At 47.5% G+C, this 27824-nt stretch overlaps 1 protein-coding gene across 1 annotated transcript in view; it reads right to left on the reverse strand.

Annotated features, from left to right (window-relative positions):
- Positions 1–12844, reverse strand: part of ARMC7 (armadillo repeat containing 7) — a 23657-nt gene extending 10813 nt beyond the window's left edge. The window contains exon 1 of the mRNA XM_082272542.1: positions 12707–12844. Within this exon, the coding sequence (XP_082128668.1) occupies positions 12707–12791 (85 nt within the window). The 5' untranslated portion in view covers positions 12792–12844. The remainder of the gene's footprint in view (positions 1–12706) is intronic.
- Between the last annotated feature and the right edge of the window lie 14980 nt (positions 12845–27824).

The raw sequence follows: 27824 nt of genomic DNA on the forward strand, positions 1-27824 counted from the left end.
ACTTAAATCCGATTGAGAACCTCTGGTGGGACTTAAAGAAAGCAGTTGCAGTGCACAAGCCTAAGAATGTGACTGAACTGGAGGCTTTTGCCCATGACGAATGGGCGAAGATACCCGTAGCTCACTGCAAGACACTTGTGTCAAGCTATGCTTCACGTTTTAAAAGCTGTTATAACTGTAAAAGGATGTTGTACTAAGTACTAAGATTGAATGTCACTTGGGGGTTGAATAAAACTGATAATGATGTGAGCACAGAAAAGACATTTGTGGTTATTTCATTATAAATGTTATGTTATATTTGTCTGACCTACACGTGCCTCTTTGATTTAATTGTAAGCAGGATGACTGAATGATCAAAATCAATGTCAAACTGGCCAAAACAATCAATTTCAGTGGGGGTTGAATAATTTTGAACACAACTGTATTAAACCGCGCCAAAAAGGAAGAGGAATCGCCCTCCATTGAGGACATAGCCCCCTGGAGGGGGGGCACTCGCCATGACGGGGGACGCGTAGGCAGAGTACCCTCGCCCACACAATAATGGCTGCTACATTATCACTAAAAATTAAGCTCCCTCATGGTGGCACCAGGTTCAAGGGAGGTGCCAGACTGACCATATAGCCCAGCAGGTCGCGGCCAAATGTCAGTGGAGGGCCAGCCGCATTTGCCCGGATGCACAGTCCGGCAGATGCCCAGGGAGAGAATTGGGGGCCTCAAGCGGCTGCAACAAAGTAGGCCGCAAGCTGCCGCCTAAAATTTGAGGGCACCCTGCCGCCAGGATGTAAGCCCCAGCAGAGCTGATCACCCAGGGCAGCGGGGGGAGGAAGCGGTTGCCCGTTAGCAGTGCGGACAGCTTGGTCTGTCAGCCGCGAGTAGGCCATAAAGCAGCAGCGTAAATTTTTGGGCCGATCCGGCTGCGTGAGGCACGTACCCGCAGACGATAAACATGAGGGGTGGGAACAGCGAAAAGAAACTCCCAAGGCTAACTATTCCCAACCAGGTAAACAGGAGCTCAACCAGAACAACTGAAGCCCACCTAAAAAAAAAAAAAAAAAAAAACAATATGCCCTCCGAGAGGACCAGGCCCTCTAAACAGGAGAAAACCTTGTGGCCAAAAGAAGCATCCACAGATGCAAATGCATCCACTTTATAGAACTTTGTGAAAGTGTGCACCGATGACCAGATGGTCACCTTGCAAACCTGCGTCACTAACACCTGATGACAGAAGGCCCAGGAGGCACTGAGCGCCAGTGTAGAGTGGGCTTTGACAGGGGAAGGAGGAACCTGACCCCTGATGGAATAGGCCTGAATCACTGTCTGTCTGATCCATATGGAATTGTTTGCAGAGGAAATGAACAACCCTTTCCTAGGCCCATCCGTTAGCACAAATAGTGAATCTGACTTCCTAAAAGACTCCGTAGCTGCCAGGTACACCCTAATTACCCGGACCACATCCAAGGCATGCAAAGCAATTTCCTTCGGATGTGTTGGCCTGGGACACAGGGAAGGCAACACAATGTTTTAATTCAAATGAAAATCAGAGACAACCTTTGGCAGGAACGACGGACAGGGGCGAAGAACCACCTTATCGCTGTGAACCACCAAGTAAGGTGAACAACAGGATAACGCTGCCAATTCCGACACCCTGCACGCAGAGGTGATAGCCACCAAAAAGGCCACCTTCTAGGACAGCTTAAGCTAGGAAATCTCCCAAAGATTCTCAAAAGGAGGCTTCTGAAGGGCTGAGAGCACCAAATTGAGGTCCCAAGGCGGTAAAACGGAGACCGCACTGGAGGAGCCAAGTGTCGAACTCCCTGAATAAAAGTGCGCAACAGGGAGTGTGTGGCCAAGGGCCATTTAAAGAAGACCGCTAAAGCTGAAACCTGCCCCTTGATAGTACTCCAGGCCAGTTTCTACTCAACCCCTGTTGAAGGAAGATCAAGATCCAAGCCACCGAAAAAGAACAAGAGATGAACCCCAAGAGACTCCCATCACGCAACATCTTCCTAGTACGATGGTAGATTTTCTAGAAGTAGATTTCCTAGCTTTTAACAGCGTTGGAATCACTGACAAACCTCTATCCATTAGCACCTGGTGTTCAACAGCCAAGCCATCAAAGCCAGCGACTGTAAAGCAGGATGGAAGATTGGTCCTTGGGACAACAGATCCTCCCTAAGAGGAAGTTTCAAAGGAACTTTGGTGACCAGCCGCACCAGATCAGCGTACCAAGCCCGGCGAGCCCTGTCCGGGGCCACTAAGATGACCGTAATCCCTTCTGCCTCAATCCTGCGTAGAAGTCTTGGCAGAAGCTTGAAAGGGAGGGCGAGGCATATATCAGACAATACTAACCCCACGGGGCAACCAGCGCGTCTGTGGCGTCCGCCATAGGATCCCGTGACCGAGCCACAAACCTCTGCACCTTTCTGTTGAGCCAGGACACCAACAGATCCACCTCAGGGACACCCCACCAGAAACACAACTGATAAAACACCTCCGTATGAAGGGACCACTCCCCTTGGCCCAACGCCTGCCGACTGAGGTAATCCGCCTGCCAGGTTTCCACCCCGGGAATGTGTATGGCAGAGAGGACTGGAATGAACCGTTCTGCCCACCTTAGAATGACAGCTACCTCCAGACCCACCAGGGCACTTCTTGCACCCCCTGGTGATTGACATAAGCCACGGCCGTGGCATTGTCCAATTGAATGCACACTGGACATCCCTGAAGATGATCCGTCCAATGGCACAGTCTGATTGCTCGGAGTTCCAAGACATTGATCGGTATTCTGAACTCTTGCAGTGTCAAGGTCCCCTGAGCAGAATTTTTGCAGAGGACCCCCCCCCCCAGCCAGACAGGCTGGCATCTGTGGTGACCACTTTCCAATACAAGGAGAGGAAGAATTTGCCCAACCAAAGTGCTGGAGAACGAAGACATAATGTCAGGGACTCCTACGTTCCCCGGCTCAGCTGAATATGATTATCCAGAGACTGCGGAGTCTTGTCCCATTTGGCTAGAATCTCCCTTTGCAGGGACCTCATATGGAACTCTGCAAACCTAATTGCCTCGAAGGTAGACCCCATCAGGCCCAGCACCCGCAGGCAAGTCTGGAGGAATGACCATTTGCTGGACAGCAGATGACGAATTGAAGCCTGCAGTTTCTGGAGTTTGTCCAGAGGAAGGATTACTCTGGGTAAGGCAGAGTCCAGAGTCAGACCCAGATAGTCCGGCTTTGTGGACGGAACCAGAGCAGACTTCTGAAAATGCTGAATCCAGCCTAACTCCCTCAGAGTTCGTATGGTGATTTCCAGGTTTTCCACCAGAGCAGGAGACTCCGCTCGCAGAAGGAGGGGCCCAGTACAGCGATCCCCTGTTGGGGTAACAAAGATAGCACCGGGGCTAACACTTTTGTGAAGACCCGAGGCGAGACCAAAGGGTAATGCCACAAACTGATAATGCTCCTCTCCCATGGCAAAGCAGAGGAAGCGCTGGAGACCGACACATATTGGCATGTGAAGGTTAAGCGTCCTTGATGTTGATGGAGGCAAGAAAATCCCCCTGATGCAGGGAAGCCACCACCCTGCGAATGGACTCCATTCTGAACTTCTGCACCCCCACAAAGCAGTTCAGCGCCTTGAGGTCCAAAATTGGACGCACCTTGCCTTCCTTCTTGGGGACTGTAAACAGGTGTGAGTAAAACCCCTAAAAACATTCAGTTTGGACCTGGGACCATCACCCTTTAAAGTAAAAGGTCTTGCACCGCCCCAAAAAGAGCCTGTAAGCAGACTGGGGACAGTCGCACATTGGAAGGAAGAACCTTACCGGAGGGCAAGAATGAAACTCGATCTTGTAACTGGACCGAACGACCTTGTGGACCCACTTGTTCTTGTACCAGGGGAGTAAACGCATCCAGGAACCAGCAAAGGGGTCCCCCCACCTCAGATACGGGTGAGGGCGCACCTTCATGCTGAAGGAGCCTTGTCCGTGGGTCCGGAGAAGCCCGCACTTGACTTGCCAGACAAAGTTTGCTTGGATCCTCCAGCGGAGGCCCTGAAAGGCCCCGCTCCCTTGTCAGTCAATCCTGAGGAACGAAACAACGTCTTATGAGCTGAGAAGGAGGGCCCACGTCTACAACGAGGGTCCTTGCCCTTAGTAGCCTGCAAGAGAATGGTACTCCTCCCCCCTGTGAGACCTTTAATGATGTCATCCAGGGAAGCACCAAACAGGCGATCTCCTTGAAAGGAAAGATCAGTCAAGGCCTTTTTAGAAGTCTAGTCTGCAGACCAGCATTTAAGCCACACAGAAGGACCACTGCCGAAACAGAGAGCCGAGCCACTAGGGAAGCCGCATCCAAAGAGGCATCACAGATAAACTGCAGCCCCTGGACCAGCTTGTTTGCCAGCTCAGCAAAGGCAGAGGCAAGCTACTCCCCCCACCAGGTCACTGCGCAAAAGCCTAGCCCATGTGGTCAGAGTCTGCGACACCAGGGCAATGGTGATATCAGCCTCAGTGCCGAACCAACCAGGGTGTACATAACGCGGGCCACACCCTCCGCCTTTCTGTCCCTTCCCTTCCGTGACCCCCAGCTGTCAGTGGGGGAGGAGAGAAGGACAGTAGAGCGGGAGATGTAACAAAGGTATTTTACACTATTGTAATCTAATACCCAGGACTTTTGTGTACACTGCAGAGGGGAGGGGCTGAGATCCTCTGCTGACAGCTATGAGAGGAGAAAACAGCAGAGTGGGAGATTAGCTGAGCCCGGAGCAGCGATGTAATGAAGGAATTTCCCACTATTCTATTACAAAAACTCACACTGGACATTATATAAAACACTAATAAATTGCATGTTCACACGGGATTCCTGGCAGGCAGGGAGGGAAGGGAAGACTGCACATTACAGCTAAAAGACCTACCATGTTCAGTACCAAATTTGTGTAAAAAAATGTCTTTATTTTTCAAAACTCAAAATGTACAAAATATCAGCCCATATCGGCCGATACCGATATGCAATGACCAAAATATTAGAGCGGCAACGAAAACCGATATCAGTCGATCCCTAGTGGGCACCACTCCTGACAGAACCCCTCGCCATCTAAATGGGGGGCTGTCGGCCAGGAGGAACAATGCGACTCGAGCTGAGACCCGGTCATATGCGACCTCGCAAAGCATTTAACTCGCAGGTGTTCCCCCGTCCGGTGGGGCTTTGTCGCGGCTGACCTAGCGCGGAGCTGAGGTCTGCACGTACTCGCCGGCCAGATTGGGGTGACCACTGGATCTAGATTATCCAGCCCGTCGCCCAGTCCGGCAGTTGATTGTAGATCTCACAGGAAAAAAAACAGGAGAAAAAAAACCCTATCTAAAAATTGCCAGGACCAGAGATCCCAGCAAGGAACTAGACCCTTACTCCCGACTAGGCAGAAAATAACTGAATACCTATAGCAGAGAGAGGGAGTATAACCCCTGGGACTGCCCTTATGTGTAGCCAGACATTTTTTCTTTATTTTTAAGAGATCCTGTGAGCTACTATGTAAAATGACTCTTAAATGAAGCTGATTGCACTGATCACTTCCCTTAACCGCTTGCCGACCGCCGCACGACTATTTACGTCGGCAGTCAGCCCCTCACAGGCAAAGCGACGTAGGGCTACGTCGCTAGCCTGTGAGGGTCTAGGGAGCGAGCGCCGCCGGAGGCGCGCTGCCACGCGGTCACGGACCCCTCCGCGCGTGTGCCCGGTGGACCTGATGTCCGCCGGTCACTCGCGATCGTCCGTTAGAGCAGGAGAAAGGCAGGCGGCTAATGTAAACAAGCCACCTGTCATTCTCCCCGGTGTATGAATAGTGATCATACGGTTCTACTATGTAGGACCGTTGATCACTGTTCCTACACCTCAAGCCACAGCCAATCACAGTTAGAATCACGCCCCTAGGGACACACATAACCACTCCCTCTCAAAAAAAATAAACTCCTTCACTGCCAGTGTCATTTTACAGTAACAGTGCATATGTATAGCACTGATTACTGCAGTAATGTCACTGGTAACCCTAAAAGTGTCAAAAATGTCAGTCAAGGGTCCGATCTGTCCGCCGCAATGTCGCAGTACTGCAAAAAAAAAAAAAAAACGCAGATCGCCGCCATTACGCGTTAAAAAAAAAAACAACAAAAATGACAAAAATCTTTCCCTTAGTTAGTAAACGCAATAACTTTTGCGCAAACCAATCAAAATACGCTTTTTGCAATTTTTTTTACCAAACATATGTAGCATAAAACAAATTGGCCTAGAATGTTAAAAAATTTTGATTTTTACTTTTTTTTTTTGGGAATTTCATATAAAAAATGTGAAAAATATTGTTATTTTTGCAAAAATCTATGCTCTTTTTTTGTTTATAGCGCAAAAAGTAAAAATCGCACAGGTGATCAAATACCACCAAAAGAAAGCTCTGTTTGTGGGGAAAAAAAGGACGTCAAATTTGTTTAGGTACAGCGTCGCACGACCGCGCAATTGTCCGTTAAAGTCACGCAGTGCCGAATCGCAAAATAGGCCCTGGTCAGGAAGGGGGTAAAATCTTCCGGGGCTTAAGTGGTTAAAGTAAGTGCAAAGATATAAATATTTAAAAGTGGTGCGCTTTCAAATTATGGGTGTGTATCCATTAAACAAAAATATAACAATTATTATTAACCACTTAAGCCCCGGAGGATTTGGCTGCTAAAAGACCAGGGTTTTTTTTGCGATTTTTTACTGCGTGAATTTGATGGACAATTGCGCGGTCGTGCGACGCTGTACCTAAACGAATTTCACGTCCTTTTTTTCCCACAAACAGAGCTTTCTTTTGGTGGTATTTGATCACCTGTGCGATTTTTTGATCATGCGCTATAAACAAAAAAAGAGGGTAATTTTTGCAAAAATAACAATATTTTTCACATTTTTTTATATGAAATTCCCCCCCAAAAAAATGTAAAAATCTAAATTTTTTAACATTTTCGGCCAAATTGTTTTACGCTACATATGTTTGGTAAAAAAAAAAAAAAAAAAAATCGCAAAAAGCGTATTTTGATTGGTTTGCGCAAAAGTTATCGCGTTTACTAACAAAGGAAAAGATTTTTGTCATTTTTGGTGTTTTTTTTTTTTTAACGAGTAATGGCGGCGATCTGCGATTTTTTTTGCGGTACTGCGACATTGCGGCGGACAGATCGGACCCTTGACTGACATTTTTGACACTTTTGGGGGTACCAGTGACATTACTGCAGTAATCAGTGCTATACATATGCACTGTTACTGCAAAAATGACACTGGCAGGGAAGGGGTTAACTTTATTGGACAGGGAGGGGTTAAGTGTGTCCTAGGGGCGTGTTTCTAACTGTGCAGGGACATTGCTATTGGTGTAAAAACAAAGATCAACAGTTCTACATAGTAGAACTGTCTGATCTTCATTTTTACACCAGGGAGAATGACGGGCGGCTTGTTTACATAAGCCGCTCCGCCTTTCTCCCTTCACAGGAGCGATCGTAGTGTGACCGGCGGACATCGATTCCGCCGGACACACGCACTGACTTGTCTGTGAACGAGCCGCGGCAGGCGCGCGCCCACCCGCAATAGGCTCGCAAGTCAGTGACAGGCGAGTGACGTATCCATACGTCACTCTGCCTGGCCGGGGCTGACCGCCGCAGTACATAGTCGTGCGGCGGTCGGCAACCGGTTAAGAAACTGTAAAAAATTATATAGATATATTAAATGGTGATAGCTGAAATATAACCGGCATTCTAGATTGTAAGCTCTAACGAGCAGGGCCCTCTAGTCCCTCCTGTTTTGAACTGTATTGTAACTGTATTGTCTTCCTTCACATTGTAAAGCGCTGCGCAAACTGTTGGCGCTATATAAATCCTGTATAATAATAATAATAATATTATAGGCTAAATGGGTGTGCTTGTGCCGTTAAATGGTTTTAAACATATATTCCTGAAATTGTGATAATACACCTCTCCGTGTATCGTGCCAATATCTCCAATCAACAACACAAATATATCAAAACATGATTAATGTCAAAAACCTGATGGAATAAACAAAATAGAACTACTAGAAAAAAACCATGTGTAAACTCTCATACGTGGTGATGTTGTAATATATTCAAGACAAAAATAACACAGTTTCAAATAAGTATCAAAGTCCTTGATGATAATACATTCCAGCCACCAGTGTTCCATAATCCTATCCTAGATATACTGCTACTGCAATAATGTAAAGGAATGAATAGTGGCGTTCTCCCTTTCTTCCTATGATTTCCTCAGTGGCATCTTAAGAGCATTATAGGCCCCCGGGCAATGCAGTGCACTGGGGCCCCTGCCTACACAATCACCCACGAGAATAAAAATGCAAATTATTGATAAGGTTAAATTTATTGGTACAGCAGTGCGAAGCTAATGCCAGCTTTCAAGTTTGGTGGCTGGGTCCGGTGAACACACACACGGACGGGAGTCAGACTCGACTGTCCTGTGTGTGCCTGTTCCCGTGGAGGTGGATAGGCATTCCTGCAGTTGTGGGATCCCCCTCCACAGCCCAAGTGGCCTGACAGTAGCGCAGGGCTGACAGACGCTTGCCACCTGCTAAGTTTGGCGGCGGGATGCACACAGGAATCTGGACTAAAGCTTGGCTGGGGCTGGGTCACTGGGCTTATGGGGCCCCCCGGTCAAGTGGGGCCCCCGGGCAACTTCCCAGCATGCCCATTTGGTAAGATGGCCCTGGATTTCCTTTAAGGGTATGTGTTCACCTCATGAATGTAGTTACACACTCAGATCAATTCCACCCCGATCCACACTGATAGATCCTGGATTTTATCCTCAAAGCAATCCACTCAGCTGTCCACTGGGATCTCCTACCATGTCTCTCCGATTGATCTCCTCCAAGTTAATCACTCTCAATCATCAGATGTGATGCTCAGCCATGGACATATAAGTAGAGGATGAAAAAATACATAGTGCAAATACCGTTTTGATGCAAAAATATTTATTAAATACACTTATAATACCTCACATGATTCTGGTGTGTGAGAGCACCAATATATAAAAAATTCCTCAGCCTTACGCCTAAACTGTGAAATAATCTCCGCGCTCCAGGGAGCACCAGCCCACAGGCTGGTAAAGGTAAAACCAATGCAGCAGCTACTTAGACAAATATAGAATATATTTGATGACAGAATAAACAGAAAATAATAGTAGCGCTTGAAACAATCTTTAAAAGTCTCTAAAAATAAACCATGAAGAATCCCCCAAAATGCCAGTCTGGTTAATGACAAACTCCTCCCAGCATTTGGAAAATAGTCCTACAAGGTTATTCAATGTTGGTAAAAATGAACATCAGTCCCCTGAGACTCCAAAGCTTCAACAATTCGCAGACCGCAAATCATTCGTGTAGTTCAACAGGGTCACCGCTATTCCACCACCAAGTGCAGGGGGACAATAGGAAATGGCCACTCACCAGATCACGTTGCTCACTTACTCTCATAAATGAGCACACCTCGCATATAATAGATGCCCACGTAAGTAGATATCAGCAAGGATTAATTCCAAGATCGGTTCAGTGACTCTCTTCCTCTCATACTCCCATGTGCGTGGAAAACATAAACAACATTCTCCACTAGTGCAATATGTCTGATAAAAATTTTATTCAAAACAGCATCACAGCATACATCGCACTCACTTGTGATAAAAATAGTAAAAGCTTCTCTCGTATACATATGCCAGTTATACGAGAGAAGCTTTTACTATTTTTGATGAGAGGAAGAGAGTCACTGAACCGATCTTGGAATTAATCCTTGCTGATATCTACTTACGTGGGCATCTATTATATGCGAGGTGTGCTCATTTATGAGAGTAAGTGAGCAACGTGATCTGGTGAGTGGCCATTTCCTATTGTCCCCCTGCACTTGGTGGTGGAATAGCGGTGACCCTGTTGAACTACACGAATGATTTGCGGTCTGTGAATTGTTGAAGCTTTGGAGTCTCAGGGGACTGATGTTCATTTTTACCAACATTGAATAACCTTGTAGGACTATTTTCCAAATGCTGGGAGGAGTTTGTCATTAACCAGACTGGCATTTTGTGTGAGAGCACCAGTCTGTACCATCAAGTAAAAAGCCATAGATGATCAGCACAAATATGCCGCTGCTGATGTGTAGAGGTGTATGAGATGCTCTGAGTTCCAACTATGAAGCTTGCACTATGTATTTTTGCATCCTCTACTTATATGTCCATGGCTGAGCATTACACCTGATGATTGAGAGTGATTAATTTGGAGGAGATCTATCAGAGTGCCACGGTGGGAGATCCCAGTGGACAGCTCAGCTGAGCGGATCGCTTTGAGGATAAAATCCAGGATCTATCAGTGTGGATCAAGTTGGAATTGATCTAAGCGTGTAACTACATTCATGAGGTGAGCACATACCCTTAAGGGGAATTATAAGAAGGAAGGGAGAATGCCACTATTCCCCCCCCCTACATGATTGCAGTATATCTAGGATAGGATTAAGACCACATTCACACCGGTACGACTTGGGCCGCGACTTGTCAACCTGACAAGTCGCGGTCCTCACGCTCCCATTGTGTGGTACAGGAGCCGTTCTAATAGGAGCGACACAAGTTGCTCCGACTTAGAAAAAGGGTCCTGTACTACTTCGGGGCGACCTGGAGGCGACTTGCATTGACTTCCATTATGTAAAGTCCGTGCAAGTCGCGCTGCACGTGACTTCACAGGTCGCCCCCGAAGTCGGAGCGACCTAATGTGAACGGAGGCTAATGGAACACTGGTGGCTGGAATGTATCATCATCAAGGACTTTGATACTTATTTAAAACTGTGTTATTTTTTGTCTTGAATATATTACATCACCGCGTATCAGAGTTTACACAAGGTGTTTTTCTAGTAGTAATATTTTGTTTAGTCCACCAGGTTTTTGATATTCTTCATGTTTTGATATATTTGTGTTGTTGATTGGAGACATTGGCACGATACACGGAGAGGTGTATATCACAATTTCAGGAATATATTTTTAAAACCATTTAAACGGCACAAGCACACCCATTTAGGCTATAAGCTGGTTATATTTCAGCTATCACCATTTAATATATTTATATAATTTTTAACAGTTTCTTAATAACAAATTTTATATCTTTGTTTAATGGATACACACCCATAATTAATTTGAAAGCGCACCACTTTTAAATATTTACAGACATTTTTTCTGCCTAGTGTCCTACTCCTGTAGGGGGCAGTATAACCCAATGGTTAAGAAGATCAAGAACTGTATCCGTCAATGAACGAAAGAGAAAAGTAGTTTTTCTCCTTCACTGATGCCCACTGATGGGACGACACTGAAGGCGGCATCAGTGCAGGTCTCCCCCGTTAGAAAATTCCACTGATTGGCCCTCTTCGCTCTCAGTGTGAGGAGAGGAAAGCTGATAACTGGACACAGCTGATCACATGGGTAAAGAGCCTCGTCATCAGCTCTTTACCAAGGCTCAGAAAGCGCCGTGTCCCAGGGACACAGCTCGCTGCTAATCAAGCGTTGTGGGCTGACAATGGGACGATGTCATATGACAGCACCCCAGAACAAGAGAGCAACCTGCCCACCATCATTTGTCTATACGGCAGGCAGAAGGTGGTTAATCATTTACTGAACATGAAAGCTTCTTTATCTTTTAATCCTTGTCTATGATCCAGTCTAGGCTGGTACTATGATCACTGTCTCAGGTGACCTGCTTTAGGGCGGTTCCTTTCTCTTGCAGCATCCTTTGGAACCTTTATTGCATGCAGCCGCAGGCATCACTCGATACCATTTTTTAGCGCCGACGGTTGGCTTTCTTGTAATGACAGCTGCTCAGCTGTTTTTACAAGCAACGGTAGGGGACATCCTCCCGCCACCCCGCCCGGGTCTTCCCTCCCACCGGGAGACCCAAACTACCACCCGTCACGTCCACCGGTTGGCTGAAGACCCGAGCAAAGCCGGATTCAGCTTCCCTCGGGTCACCGATGTAGTAACCCGGAAGCAAAGTCATGACGTCACTTCCGGTTAACTTGGCAGCCAACGGCACCAACTTAAAAAAATCCAAAGTATTCAAAAACGCCAATCTTGGTTATTTGAATACTTTTGAATACGATTCTGCCCGCGATCCGGAAATCATTGCAAATCGCAGGACGCCTGTGCGTTGCCCGTGATTTGCAATAGCACCCCAAACGCTGTGTGATGTTGCCGCGACACCCCAAAGAAGCTCTTGTGACGTCATTGCGGCTCCGGCCACTCACAGCGCCGGAGCCGCCAAACCCAGGAGAGACGGCGAGGGGTCATGTCAGCTCCCACAGCGGTGTCCGGGGGTCCGTGTCGGGGCTTCCTTCCTAAGGTAAGTTTTTCATAATGAGTTAGTATGCGATGCATGCTAGCTCATTATGCCTTTGTCTTGCAGGGGTTTTTTTTTTTCCTTTTTTTTTTTCCTTACAGTATAGTATCGCTTTAACCATTCTCTGCTGAACATTTATTCATTCTATTGTTCTGAATGTGTTCAACCAAAATGCTGCCACTTACTACGACTTTAACATGACACAATGGTAATGAGGATGTGGTGACACAGAAGCAGCCAGCATGGGCCTTGTAGCTATTCATATACAGGTTCCCAGTCAATGTGTGCAGCTTTCAGGGCCCCCAGGAACTCAGTGGCCCCCCTCACCTATACTGTCCGTGTCCTGGAACTCTGTGACCAGAGCCTGCAGGTACTGGAACCGATCCGCGCCTGCGCACTGCCCTCCGCTCATCCTCTTGCCTTCCCACACAGGACACCGGTGTCCACACAACCAGGAGATCCCGGCGGAGGTGACGTCAAAAGACTGGCGGAAGGAGCGATGGCACTGTATAGTTACCGTAGGATTGGCATGGATTATGCAGCATGCAGCACTATTTATACAGACTTTCAGCGTGTTTTGTTCTAATTCGTTAGTATGAATTGTCTTTTTTAATAAGTGTAAAAGCGGAATTACTAGTCTGTGCGCTGACTGCTGGGTGGGATTATCTGTTAGACAATGCCGCCATCTACTGTCATGCGCGAGAAGTACAGGCAGGATATCAGAACATGGAGCTGGTGTTCTGCCGAAAACTTCAACTTGCATAGAACTCCAACGACTTTACTTCTGGCGAGTGTACAGCACGAATAATTGGAGGTTTCGAAAACTTGTTTTTTTTTTTACAGAACACCGGCAGCCTTTACACTCTGGTACACGCTATAATGAGTGGACATTCTTAGTCTGCCTGCTAGTTGTCGCCGCCTCAGAGGCGGTCATGGTTTTGGTTACTAGCGGCCGGTGTAACATGAGAATTACCTACCCCGTGAGAAAAACCTACCCTTGTCACTTCCGGCCAGGAACAGCTGAGCGGCGCAGCAGTGCGCATGCTCACAGCCCCGGATACCTAATGGAACAACTCAGGAGCTGACTAGTGCGCATGCGCACTAGTATGAAAATATCACGGTGTACCGTGAACAAAACCTACCTACGCGGCGGTTACATAAAACAGCTGTGCTGCAGCATGAGTCGTCTCCGGTCCTGTCCCTGGCACTTCCCTGATCTTGGCTAGTAAATATAAAAGCGGCTCTCAGCTCCGTGATTTATGTTTTCATACACCCGCCGCCGCTTTTATATTTACTAGCCGAGAGCAGGGAAGTGGCAGGGACAGGAGCGCAGATGACTCGTATTGCAGCACAGTTGTTTTAATGTAACCGCTGCATTACATACAGTGCCGTGCACCGGAAGTGACGAGGGGTAGGTTTTTCTCACGGGTAGGTAATTCTCACGGAACACCGGACAAACAATATCCACTCATTATAGTGTGTACAGGAGTCACTCCTGTTCTGTGAAAACACCAAGTGGTTGAAATCTGCAATTAATGGTGTACAGTCACCAGAAAATGACGTGATTGGAGTTCTTGGCAAGTTGGAGTTTTCGGCAGAACACTGGTGTTCTGCCGAAAACTTCAACTTGCCAAGAACACCACGACACTTCTGGTGACTCTACACCAGGAATAACTGGAGATGTTGACCACTTGGTGTTTTCACAGAACAGGCGGCAGCGTATACAGTCTGATACATGCTATAATGAGTGGACATTGTTAGTCCGCCTGCTAGTTGTCGCCGCCATGGAGGCTGACATGTTGTGGGTTACTAGCAGCCGGACTAAAAATGTCCACTCATTATAGCGTGTACAGGAGTGTATACGCTGCCGCCTGTTCCGTGCAAACGCTAAGTGGTCACCGGAAGTGACGTGGTTGGAGTTCTCAGCAAGTTGGAGTTTTCAGCAGAACACTGGTGTGTTCTATCAGATTACTGCTACCAATCAGATTGTGTAACGAAAGTGACATTCTGACCAAAAACTAAAATATACTTACTGTGCATGCCCGTTCCAAATACTTCATGATATGATGGGCAGCGGTATTCTGATAGAACACCCATGCGGACATCTTACTACACGCAGCTATGTCTTGAATTTTAGAGTAATTTTAGCAATAAACTGAGCATATATAAATAAATATAGTATGTTGACATCTGTGATGCTGTTTTGATGTTACATTTTGAAAGAAGCTGGACACCAGCAGTAGGAAGTTGGCGGAGGCCATGTTGGTACACCCCATACTGCTCAGCGCTAAACTTTTAGGCTTTCAAAAGGAAACATCCAAACAGCATCACAGATATCAGTATACTATATTTATTTATATATACTTATTTTATTGCTAAAATTACTCATGTGTGTTCTATCAGAACGCCGCTACTCGTCAGATCATGGAGTGTTTGGAACGCATAGCGCCGTGGAATGCATGTTAGAACGCATGCACAGTTAGAATTGTTTGGTCGGAACATCACTTCCGTAACACAATCTGATGGGTAGTGGCTATCTAATTGAACACCTGTGTTCTGTGAGAATAACCAACCCATCCGATTAGGTAACTGAAGTGATGTCCTGTCAGCTGCGCATGCATTTCATCATTGCCCTGTTTGCTAATCTGATAGAACACCTGCAGTCAGAAGACGGCAGTGGATATCTTACTACACCCAGCTATGTCTTGAATTTCAAAGTCATTTAAGCAATAAAGTGAGTGTATATAAATAAATATAGTATATTGATATCTGTGATGCTGCTTGGATGTTTAACCACTTGCCGACCGCCGCACGACTATTTACTGCGGCGGTCAGCCCCTCACAGGCAGAGCGACGTAGTACTATATCGCTAGCCTGTGAGGGTCTTGGGAGCGAGCGCGCACCGCCGGAGGCGCGCTCCCGCTCCCGAGTGGTCACGGATAACCCCCGCGCGTGTGACCGGCGGACCCGATCGTCCGCCGGTCACTCGCGATCGTCGGTGGAGAGGGAGAAAGGCAGGCGGCTAATGTAAACAAGCCGCCTGTCATTCTCCCCGGTGTATGAATGATGATCATACGGTTCTACTATGTAGAACCGTTGATCACTGTTCAAACATCTCAAGCCACAGCCAATCACAGTTAGAATCACGCCCCTAGGGACACACATAGCCCCTCCCTCTCAAAAAAGTTAACCCCTTCACTGCCAGTGTGATTTTACAGTAACAGTGCATATGTATAGCACTGATTACTGTAGTAATGTCACTGGTAATCCCAAAAGTGTCAAAAATTTCAGTCAAGGGTCCGATCTGTCTGCCGCAATGTCGCAGTACCGCAAAAAAAATCGCAGATCGCCGCCATTACGCATTAAAAAAAAAACAACAAAAATCTTTCCCTTTGTTAGTAAACGCGATAACTTTTGCGCAAACCAATCAAAATACGCTTTTTGCGATTTTTTTTTTTACCAAACATATGTAGCATAAAACAAATTGGCCGAAAATGTTAAAAAATTTAGATTTTTACATTTTTTTGTGGAATTTCATATAAAAAAATGTGAAAAATATTGTTATTTTTGCAAAATTGCCGCTCTTTTTTTGTTTATAGCGCATGATCAAAAAATCGCACAGGTGATCAAATACCACCAAAAGAAAGCTCTGTTTGTGGGAAAAAAATTACCTCAAATTCGTTTGGGTACAGCGTCGCACGACTGCGCAATTGTCCGTTAAAATCACGCAGTGCCGAATCGCAAAATAGGCCCTGGTCTGAATGCCTAAAGATTTAGCACTGAGCAGTGCGGGGTGTACCAACATGGCCTCCCCCACCTTCCGACTGCTGGCGCACAGCTTCTTTCAAAATGTAACATCAAAACAGCATCGCAGATGTCAATATACTATATTTATTTATATACGCTCACTTTATTGCTAAAATTACTATGAATCTCAAGACGTAGCTGGGTGTAGTAAGATGTCCGCTGCCACCATCTGACTGCAGGTGTCAGATTATCAAACCTGCTAACATGCACAGCTGACAGCACGTCACTTCCATTACCTAATCTGATGGGTTTGCTATTCTGAAAGAACACCGGCCGGGTGTATCATATATTGAAAACCAAAAGTGCTATGTGCATATGCCATATATTCGGAATCAGTTGTAGTGAATAAAAAAGTGCATAAATACATGAAATAAATAAATAAAAAGTGTTACTGTAATTAATACTGTGCTCAGTGGGTGTGTGAAAATATGTAAATATTAACCTCTGTTGATATTGACTACCAACCACTAAATAAAGTGCCAAATACATGTAACACATATTCTCAATCAATTATGGTAAAAAAATATAAATTATTAATACATGAATCAAAATAAAAAAATAATCTAAATTCTAATCGTTCATTAATATTTCGGTGCAAAAATACTATCTTGTGCAATGATGTGAATGGTTCCGTACTAATTCAGAGTGCAGGTGTTAATAATAATCTTCTCCGCCAGCCGTGTTGTAGCTAGGCTTCACCAAAAACGAATCCAAAAATGAATGTGAATGAGCCACTCACCAGAAGGTGTTGGTCTTGGCTGCTATATAGCATCAAGACCAAATAGCAATATGGGGATCACCCCGACCAGGAACGGTATGCGATGTATCCTGTGTGGTCACGCCGTCCGGGAACAGCAGTCTTTGTACTGCCTCTCCAGCACTCCTTTTTTTAGGCAGGGACAGAAAGCAAAAAGGAAACTCCAGATAGTGTATTACCATAAAAACTTTTATTGCTGTCCATGGGCTAAAAAAACATCCACAATAATAGTAAAAAAAGCTGTTACAAAAAGATCTTACAAAAAGATCTCTGAAGGTGTCAGTTTGCACGACGAAGCGCTTAAGGGGGAACGCACGTGGTGTCGTCACAAGGAGTGAGTGGAACGCACGCCGGAAGTTACACCGCAGTCCACTGTAACTCTGCTGTGTGACTAGTCACAGGACCTTTTTTTAACAGCTTTTTATACTATTATTGGTAAAAGAACTAATCTGGCATACATGCAGTCCCGCGGCGTTGAAATATTCAGAGATCCCAGGGGTCCTGAGCAGCACTCGGGGATTCACAGGGGCGCAGAACACTGAGCCTAGCCCACCCATTTGTGTGACAATAGCAAATGAAAATTCGCTATTGTCACACGGATGCTCCTCCTGGCCAATCAGGAAGCGGGGCCAAGACCTGCTTCCTCATTGGCCGCAAGGTGAGCTCATGCCATTGGCTGAGGAGGAGGCGGGAGGACCCGAGGAGACACTGGGGGACTGAGGAGAAGCTGCCGCTGCGGAGGTAAGTGCACTGATCTCTCTGCATTGAAGGAGGCACGGCACGATTGTCTCTGCATTGAAGGGGGCACGATGGTCTCTGCATTGAAGGGGGCATGCTGGTCTCTGCATTGAAGGTGGCACGCTGGTCTCTGCATTGATGGGGGCACAATGGTCTCTGCATTGAAGGGGGCACGATGGTCTCTGCATTGAAGGGGGCACGATGGTCTCTGCATTGAAGGGGGCATGATGGTCTCTGCATTAAAGGGGGCACGATGATCTCTGCATTGAAGGGGGCACAATGGTCTCTGCATTGAAGGGGGCACGATGATCTCTGCATTGAAGGGGGCACGATGATCTCTGCATTGAAGGGGGGCACGATGATCTCTGCATTGAAAGGGGGCACGATGGTCTCTGCATTGAAGGGGGCACGATGGTCTCTGCATTGAAGGGGGCACAATGGTCTCTGCATAGAAGGGGGCACGCTGGTTTCTGCATTGAAGGGGGCACGCTGGTCTCTGCATTGAAGGGGGCATGCTGGTCTCTGCATTGAAGGGGGCACGCTGGTCTCTGCATTGAAAGGGGGCACGATGGTCTCTGCATTGAAAGGGGGCACGCTGGTCACTCTGCATTGAAAGGGGGCACGCTGGTCACTCTGCATTGAAAGGGGGCACGATGGTCTCTGCATTGAAAGGGGGCACACTGGTCACTCTGCATTGAAAGGGGGCACGATGGTCTCTGCATTGAAAGGGGGCATGATGGTCTCTGCATTGAAGGGGGGCGTGCTGGTCTCTCTGCATTGAAAGGGGGCGCGCTGGTCTCTCTGTATTGAAAGGGGGCACGCTGGTCTCTCTGCATTGAATGGGGGCACGCTGGTCTCTCTGCATTGAAAGGGGGCACAGCACGCTGGTCACTCTGCATTGAAAGGGGGCATGGCACGCTAGTCTCTCTGCATTGAAAGGGGGCACGGCATGCCGGGGTCTCTCTGCATTGAAAGGGGGCACGCTGTGGTCTCTTTGAATTGAAGGGGGCATGCTGGTCTGTGCATTGAAGGGGACATGCTGGTCTCTTCTTTAAAGGGGGCACGCTGGTCTCTGCATTGAAAGGGGACAGGATGGTCTCTGCATTGAAAGGGGGCACGATGGTCTCTGCATTGAAAGGGGGCACGATGGTCTCTGCATTGAAAGGGGGCACGATGGTCTCTGCATTGAAAGGGGGCACGCTGGTCTCTGCATTGAAAGTGGGCACGCTGGTCTCTGCATTGAAGGGGGCACGATGGTTTGTCTGCATTGAAAGGGGGCACACTGATCCCTCTGCATTGAAGGGGGGCACGCTGGTCTCTCTGCATTGAAGGGGGGCGTGCAAGTCTCTCTGCATTGAAGGGGGGCACGCTGGTCTCTCTGCATTGAAGGGGGGCACGCTGTGGTCTCTCTGCATTAGAAGGGGGCACACTGGTCACTCTGCATTGAAAATGGGGCACGCTGATCACTCTGCATTGATGGGGCACACTATACCTTGATTACTAAAGGCCCCTTTCACACTTTTGTGACCTCAAAGTCACGCAATTTTTTACAGCGTTTCTTGCCGCAAAGCAATGCTAATTGTATTTTTCTGTTTGCGCCCCCCCCCAAAAAAAAATTTTGAGCACCAGCCGCCACTATATAAATAAAACAATAAAAAAATATGCGCATTGGAATTCATTCATATTTTTTTTCAAACTATAGTCCGGCCCCCAACAGTGTCTAAGGAACCGTGAACTGGTCCATGTTTAAAAAGTTTGAGGACCCCTGGGTTACTGGAACCATGTCCTGTGGTCTGATGAGACTAAGATAAACGTATTTGGTTCAGATGGTGTCAAGCGTGTGTGGCTGCAACCAGGTGAGGAGAACAAAAACAAGTGTATCTTGCCTACAGTCAAGCATGGTGGTGGGAGTGTCATGGTTTGGGGTTGCATGAGTGCTGCCAGCACTGGGGAGCTACAGTTCATTGAGGGAACCATGAATGCCAGCATGTACTGTGACATTCTGAAAGCAGAGCATGATCCCTTCCCTTCGCAGACTGGGCCGCAGGGCAGTATTCCAAAATGATAACAACCCCAAACACACCTCCAAGGCAAACACTGCCTTGCTAGAAGCTGAGGGTAAAGGTGATGGACTGGCTAAGCATGTTTCCAGACCTAAACCCCATTGAGCATCTGTGGGGCATCCTCAAACAGAAGGTGGAGGAGCGCAAGGTCTCTAACATCCACCTGCTCTCTGATGTCGTCATGGAGGAGTGGAAGAGGACTCCAGTGGCAACCTGTGAAGCTCCGGTGAACTCCATGCCCAAGAGGGTTAAGGCAGTGCTGGAAAATAATGGTGGCCACACAAAATATTAACACTTTGGGCCCAATTTCAACATTTTCACAGGGGTGTACTCACTTTTGTTGCCAGTGGTTTAGACAATAATGGCTGAGTTTTTTTTGAGGGGACAGAAAATTTACACTGTTATACAAGCTGTACACTCACTACTTCACATTGTAGCAAAGTGTCATTTCTTCAGTGTTGCATGAATAGATATAATAAAATATTTACAAAAATGTGAGGGGTGTACTCACTTTTGTGAGATACTGCATGTGTTGCGCAGCCAGCAACAGGTTAAGACTTCTTGCACGTGGATGTAATAATTTACTGTTATTTATATAAACACAAACATGCATATATGTAAAAACACTTAGTGCCGGTTCACACTTGTGCGATTGCGAACGTATGCGATTGCAATGCGAATTTGCAGTGCGAGTTTACCTTGCGTTTTTCAATAGTACCAGCGCTATTGTAATGAAAAATGATTGCGATGATTATGTTAATTAAGCTCAGGAGGGGTGGAGCTGAGGGGAAAACTAAAACAAAAAATAAGAATTCGCACATATCTGAACTGATAATGCGAGTCAAGACCGATTTACATTGATGTCTATGGAGACTAAATTCGCAACGCAGCGCTGTAAACTCGCACAAGACCCTTTTCATCATCGCATTATATTCGCATCTGAATCGCAACGCAAAGATGTGAACGGCCGTCGCGAATACATTGTATTTTGGGAATACATGCGAATTTAGACTTTTCATAACGCATCGCATTCGCAGTAAAATCGCACAAGTGTGAAACGGCCCATAAAGTTCTTTTTCATCCTCTGCCAGCTGCCAGTCTTGCAATTTATGCGTATACTGTACACACATATGCATGTAATTGACTCCACTCAAATTAAAAACTTTCTATATTTTTTTTACATCTCTGAACTCATCACTACTTTACAGATGTATACACAGCTCTGTGCATTGTTCCATTGCCAACAATGCACCTGTGTTCAGAACCGTAAAAAAACTGTCATTTTTTTCACCTGTGTGTATGAGGCCTTATAAAACAATGCAGGAAGGAATAACTGTTCCCAACCTCTCCAGATAATGAAATGGTATCAGAGCAAATACCGGAGAACCCCTTCTGTTTATAATAAAACAGGAACTCACAAAATATAGGAAAATGTATAATTTGTTATTCAAGTCATCACCAACATACAGTATATGCTCCGACTTAAAGCGATTGTAAGGTCTCATTTCATCACTATTGGGTATTGACTTCCGCTTCGCAGGAGTAGCTAGGCATAAGACTTAGTCAAAAGAACAAAGGCATTTGCAGATACACACCCATGGGGGCTGTCCCACTGGTCAATACCCCCCCTGCAGTGACCACTCCCAACTTTATTTTATCAGCTTTAGTTTAGTCGATTCTTCGGATGAAGATGGATTCATGCAGTGCTGGGATTCGGACTAACCGCCCTGGTTCTCCAGGGCAGAGGGTCAGATGGACTCCCAGCCCGCCATCGAGCGTTCAGCCATGGTTCGTCCTGGCATTATGAACGACCCATCCCTGCTCTCAGTAGGGATACAGCCGTGAGGTGGCTACCTCACTGGACACATCTGCGGCAGGGGCGGACGTACAGGGGTCGCAGGGGTCGCCATGGCGACCGGGCCCCATGCTGCAGGGGGCCTGATAGGGCCCCCTGTATGTATAGAAATGAGGAGCGGCAAGCGCAACTGAGACCGGAGCTCCCCGATAAATCGGCACTGAAGGAGCTGGTCTCATATAGGAAACTGAAAGCAGAATGTGTGCTGTGCTCTCTGCCTCCCCCTACAGTGCAATACCCGGTCGGCAGGAAGTTACAGGAAGGTACAGACCTCTCTCTAACGTTTTTTAAAAAGGCTTTCTGTATGTATGTATGTGTGTGTGTGTATGTGTATGTATGTGTGTGTATGTATGTATGTGTGTGTGTGTGTGTGTGTACTGTATGTATATGTGTGTATGTGTGTGTACTGTATGTATGTGTGTGTACTGTATGTATGTGTGTGTACTGTATGTATGTATGTGTACTGTATGTGTGTGCATCTATATATGTATGTGTGTGCATGTATGTATGTATGTATGTATGTATGTATGTATGTGTATTTGTGTGTACTGTATGTGTGTGTGTACTGTATGTGTGTGTACTGTATGTGTGTGTACTGTATGTGTGTGTGTGTGTACTGTATGTTGGTGTACTGTGTGTGTATGTACTGCATGTGTGTGTACTGTATGTGTGTGTACTGTATGTATGTGTGTGTACTGTATGTTGGTGTACTGTGTGTGTATGTACTGCATGTGTGTGTACTGTATGTTGGTGTACTGTATGTATGTGTGTGTACTGTATGTTGGTGTACTGTGTGTGTATGTACTGCATGTGTGTGTACTGTATGTGTGTGTACTGTATGTATGTGTGTGTACTGTATGTGTGTATGTATGTATGTGTGTGTACTGTATGTGTGTATGTATGTATGTGTGTGTACTGTATGTGTGTACTGTATGTGTGTGTGTGTACTGTATGTGTGTGTGTACTGTATGTGTGTGTACTGTATGTGTGTGTGTGTACTGCATGTGTGTGTACTGCATGTGTGTGTACTGTATGTGTGTGTACTGTATGTGTGTAGTGTATGTGTGTGTACTGTATGTGTGTGTACTGTATGTGTGTGTGTGTGTGTGTATTGTATGTGTGTACTGCATGTGTGTGTACTGTATGTGTGTGTACTGTATGTGTGTGTACTGTATGTGTGTAGTGTATGTGTGTGTACTGTATGTGTGTAGTGTATGTGTGTGTACTGTATGTGTGTGTACTGTATGTGTGTGTGTGTGTGTGTGTATTGTATGTGTGTACTGCATGTGTGTGTACTGTATGTGTGTGTACTGTATGTGTGTAGTGTATGTGTGTGTACTGTATGTGTGTGTACTGTATGTGTGTGTGTGTGTGTGTATTGTATGTGTGTACTGCATGTGTGTGTACTGTATGTGTGTGTACTGTATGTGTGTAGTGTATGTGTGTGTACTGTATGTGTGTGTACTGTATGTGTGTGTGTGTGTGTATTGTATGTGTGTACTGTATGTGTGTGTACTGTATGTGTGTGTGTGTGTGTGTATTGTATGTGTGTACTGTATGTGTGTGTACTGTATGTGTGTGTGTGTGTGTATTGTATGTGTGTACTGTATGTGTGTGTACCTATCTATGGGTATGTATGTGTGTGTGTGTGTACTGTATGTGTATGTATGTATGTGCGTGCATGTATGTATGTATGTGTGTGTGTGTTTATATGTGTGTGGATATATGTACGTGTGTGTGCTTCAAGTTATTGCCCATTTGAGTTTATGGACTTTTAGGGACTTTTAAATGAAATGATTTTAAGCTGAAGTGTGCAGTAAATCAGTTATTATATTATAGTCGGTTTTCTCAATTTACTTTAAACACGTAAGGGCTCTTTCACACGGAGCGGACCGCATTGCGATCCGCTCCGGTGCTTTTTTTTTTTTTCCACGGAGCGGATGACATTTGTGTCATCCGGTCCGTATGTCCGCATATCATCCCATCCGTTTGCGGATGATATACGGACATAATGTAAGTCTATGGGCATTGCGGATGTCAGCGGATGACAACGCTGACATCCGATTTTGCTTCCTTTCCGTTTTTTGAACGGAGGAAAAATAGGGTTCTGTTCCGTTCCAAAGAATGGAACAGAACTGAAAGGAAGAAAATCGGATGTCAGCGGATGGTATTCCGCTGACATCCGCAGTCCCATTGACTTACATTATGTCCGCAAATCATCCGCAAAAAAATAGGATGATTTGCGGACATACGGAACGCCCGTGTGAAAGGGCCCATCAGGTGGCTAGGAGATACCACCATTCCTGCTCTACTGAAATTTTTATATTTTGTATTGTGTGATCTAATTCTTATTACACCATTTATACATTATTTCATTACCTATAATTACTTCTATATAAGTAGCAGCATTGTATTATATGTGTCATATACTCCTGAGTGCATAGGGTCACTCTGCAATTGTTTTCCTTTTAAGGGTGAATTTGGAGGTGTTTCTTTAGTCCACCAGCATTATTACTGTTCCCATTCCCCCCTCCCCACCACCGCCACTGATCCCACACCCCCTCACCACCATTGCCGCCACTGATCCCACACCCCTTCACCACCATTGCCGCCACTGATCCCACACCCCCTCACCACCATTGCCGCCACTGATCCCACACCCCCTCACCACCATTGCCGCCACTGATCCCACACCCCCTCACCACCATTGCTGCCACTGATACCACCCCCCCTCACCACCCTTGCTGCCACTGATACCACCCCCACCACCATTGCCGCCGTTGAAACCAGAAACAAATGTTTTACTTTGCTGTACATTGGAAAAAAAAAGTGTCAAAAATATGCTTTTTCGGGGGGGGGGGGGGGCCTTCATGATTTCTTGCACCGGGGCCCTGAGAAATCTAGTTACGCCTCTGATCTGCGGTGCTGCAGTATATTGTCCCTGGCTAACGGCATTCCCTGTCAGATGAGGACAGCGGCTTTCCGTTCTGAGAGGCTCCCCACGCCATCTGGTACAGGTAAGTACTTCTGTGTGGGGCCTCTGTGTGGGGTGGCAGTCCTGTGTTGCTGTGTGCCCCCCGACTGATCTGGCTGAAGAGCTGGTCGGCTGACCAGTGGTCTCGGAAAACAGTTGCTGATTTTCCCTATGCTGGTTCTCGCCTTTTTGGCGAGGCGTTGGATACCTTGGTAAAAGGCGTCACGGGGGGCAAGAGCACCTTGCTGCCCCAGAACCCGAACAACAAGTCCTTTCGTGGCAAGCGGGGTTTTACTTCCCGCCTCTGCCTGAAGGGGCGCCCTCACCCATTTCAGGGGTGGGGGGACGTTTGCGCGGTTTCCTCCAACCTTGGCTGCTCCATATTTTCCGGACAGGTGGGTTCAGGAAATCATTCGATCTGGGTACAAGATCGAATTCCTTTCCCGGCCGGCGGACAGATTTTTTCCCTCAAATCTTCATTTGCCTCCAGGGCGTCTGCAGGACCTGCATCAAGCGGTGCAGGACCTCCTTGCCCAGGGGGTGATTGTCCCGGTGCCTCATCGGGACAGGTTTCAGGGATTTTATTCCAATCTGTTCACTGTGCCCAGAAAGGAGGGCAAAGTGCGTCCTATTCTGGACCTGAAAGCGCTGAACCGCTTCGTGCGCGTTCAAAAGTTCCGTATGGAATCTATCCGCTCGGTGGTGGCCTCCCTGAGTCCAGGGGAATTCCTGGCCTCTATAGACCTGAAGGATGCGTACCTACACATCCCCATTTTTGAGGGTCACCAGTGGTACCTTCGGTTCGCAATAGCGGAGGACCACTATCAGTTTGTGGCGTTACCTTTCGGTCTTGCTTCGGCTCCAAGGGTCTTTACCAAAGTGCTGGCACCGGTTCTGGGCCTGCTAAGGGCTCGGGGCATTGCGGTCTTGGGATATCTGGACGATCTTCTGCTGAGGTCGAGTGTCAGCCAGGACCTACTGCGCGATCTGTCCACCACGGTACAGACGCTCCAGGAGTTCGGATGGACCATCAACGTACAGAAGTGGACGTTGTCTCCATCGGTTCGTCTTCCCTATCTGGGAATGATCCTGGATTCTGCCCAGGCAAAGGTGTTTTTGCCGGAGGACAAGCTCCGGACCTTGCAGGACGAGATCAGGTCCCTCAGGAACAATCCGTCCTCGTCACTCAGGACCTGTATGCGGGGCCTGGGGTTGATGTTATCGACCTTCGAGGCGATACCCTTTGCCCAGTTTCACACACGGTCTCTCCAAGCGGAGATCCTGGCCAGGTGGGACAGACTACCTCAGTCCTTGGATCTGAGTGTCTCCTTGAGTCGCCGAACCAGAATGGATCTTCTGTGGTGGCTCCAGTCCCTGGCGGTGTCGGACGGCAAGTCCTTCCATCCGTTACTGTGGACAGTAATCACCACGGACGCCAGCCTGTCGGGCTGGGGTGGAGTCCTGGGCAACCTGTCTGCCCAGGGCACTTGGTCGGAGGAGGAATCCTCCCTTCCGATCAATGTGCTGGAACTGCGGGTGATCAAGCTCTGTCTCTTCCAGTGGTCGGATCGACTTCGGGGCTGTCCTGTTCGGGTACAGACGGACAATGCTACCGCGGTGGCTTACATCAACCACCAAGGGGGCACCAGAAGTGCCCGGGCGGCCCGGGAGGTTACCGACATTCTGTCTTGGGCCGAGACTCATGTTCCGGCAATTTCGGCAGTTCACATTCCGGGTGTGGAGAATTGGTAGGCCGACTATCTGAGCCGCCAGACCCTGGACCAGGGGGAATGGTCCCTGCACCCGGAGGTCTTCCAAATGCTGTGTGCAAAGTGGGGATCCCCGGACGTGGATCTGTTCGCATCTCGGCTAAACCAAAAGGTGGAAAGGTTCGTGGCAAGAACGCACGATCCTCTGGCGGACGCCTCGGATGCGTTGGTGGCCCCTTGGCATCAGTATCGTCTGATGTATGCCTTTCCTCCGATTCAGTTGTTGTCCAGGTTCCTCCGCAGGTTAGCCTCGGAACCGCACCTGGTGATTCTGGTGGTGCCGGACTGGCCACGCCGGTCATGGTACGCCGAAGTTGTTCACCTGGCAGTGGCGCCTCCGTGGCGGCTGCCAATGCGGGAAGATCTACTGTCTCAGGGACCGATCTTCCATCCTGCTTTACAGTCGCTGGCTTTAACGGCCTGGCTGTTGAGACCCAGGTCTTGAGGGACAGGGGTCTCTCCCCTGAGGTTATCCCTACGCTGATCAAGGCTAGGAAAACCTCATCTGGTAAAATCTATTACCGTACCTGGAAAGTTTATTTTGCCTGGTGTGAATCCAGGGGGTTCTCCCCTCGCTCTTACTTGGTGTCGAGAGTGTTGACTTTCCTCCAGTCTGGAGTGGACCAGCGCCTGGCGCTGGCCACAATAAGGGGCCAGGTGTCTGCACTGGCGGTTCTTTTCCAACGCCCTGTGGCGTCTCATTCCTTGATTCGCACCTTCATTCAAGGTGTGCGACATTTGGCTCCTCCCAGGAAGGATCCTTTACCTCCATGGGACTTGAACTTGGTTCTGTCCGTGTTACAGCGTGCTCCTTTTGAGAACATTCGGGAGATATCGTTGCCTCTGCTGTCCAAGAAGGTTGCCTTTTTAGTGGCGATCACTTCGGCTCGCAGGGTGTCAGAGCTGGCGGCGTTGTCTTGCCGCTCTCCTTACTTGGTAATTGACAAGGATAAGGTGGTCTTGCGGCCACACCCGTCTTTTCTTCCAAAGGTGATCTCTGAGTTCCACCTTAATGAGGACATTGTCCTGCCTTCGCTTTGTACGAAGCCTAAGCATCCTAAGGAGGTTGCTTTGCATTCCTTGGATGTTGTCAGGGCGATCAGGGTTTACCTGTCGTCTACAGAATCCTTTCGGAAATCGGATTCCCTCTTTGTCCTTACTGAGGGACCTCGGAAGGGCATGGCTGCGTCTGCAGCAACTATTGCCAAATGGATCAGACAGACCATTGAACAGGCTTATGCTTTGAAGGAACGGGGTCCACCCTTCCCTGTTAAGGCGCACTCTACCAGATCTGTGAGTGCGTCCTGGGCCTATTGGCATCGTGCCTCGGTGGCCCAGGTGTGCAAGGCTGCGACTTGGTCGTCGGTGCACACCTTTTCCAAATTCTACAAGGTAGATGTTCTGGCATCAGCTGATGCCTCCTTTGGCCGCAAAGTTCTCAGTGCGGCAGTGCCATGAAGGACCCTTGTGTTTTTTTGTGGG

The sequence above is a fragment of the Pelophylax lessonae genome, assembly GCF_965119305.1.
Source record: "Pelophylax lessonae genome assembly, chromosome: 11".
Lineage (NCBI taxonomy): Eukaryota > Metazoa > Chordata > Amphibia > Anura > Ranidae > Pelophylax > Pelophylax lessonae.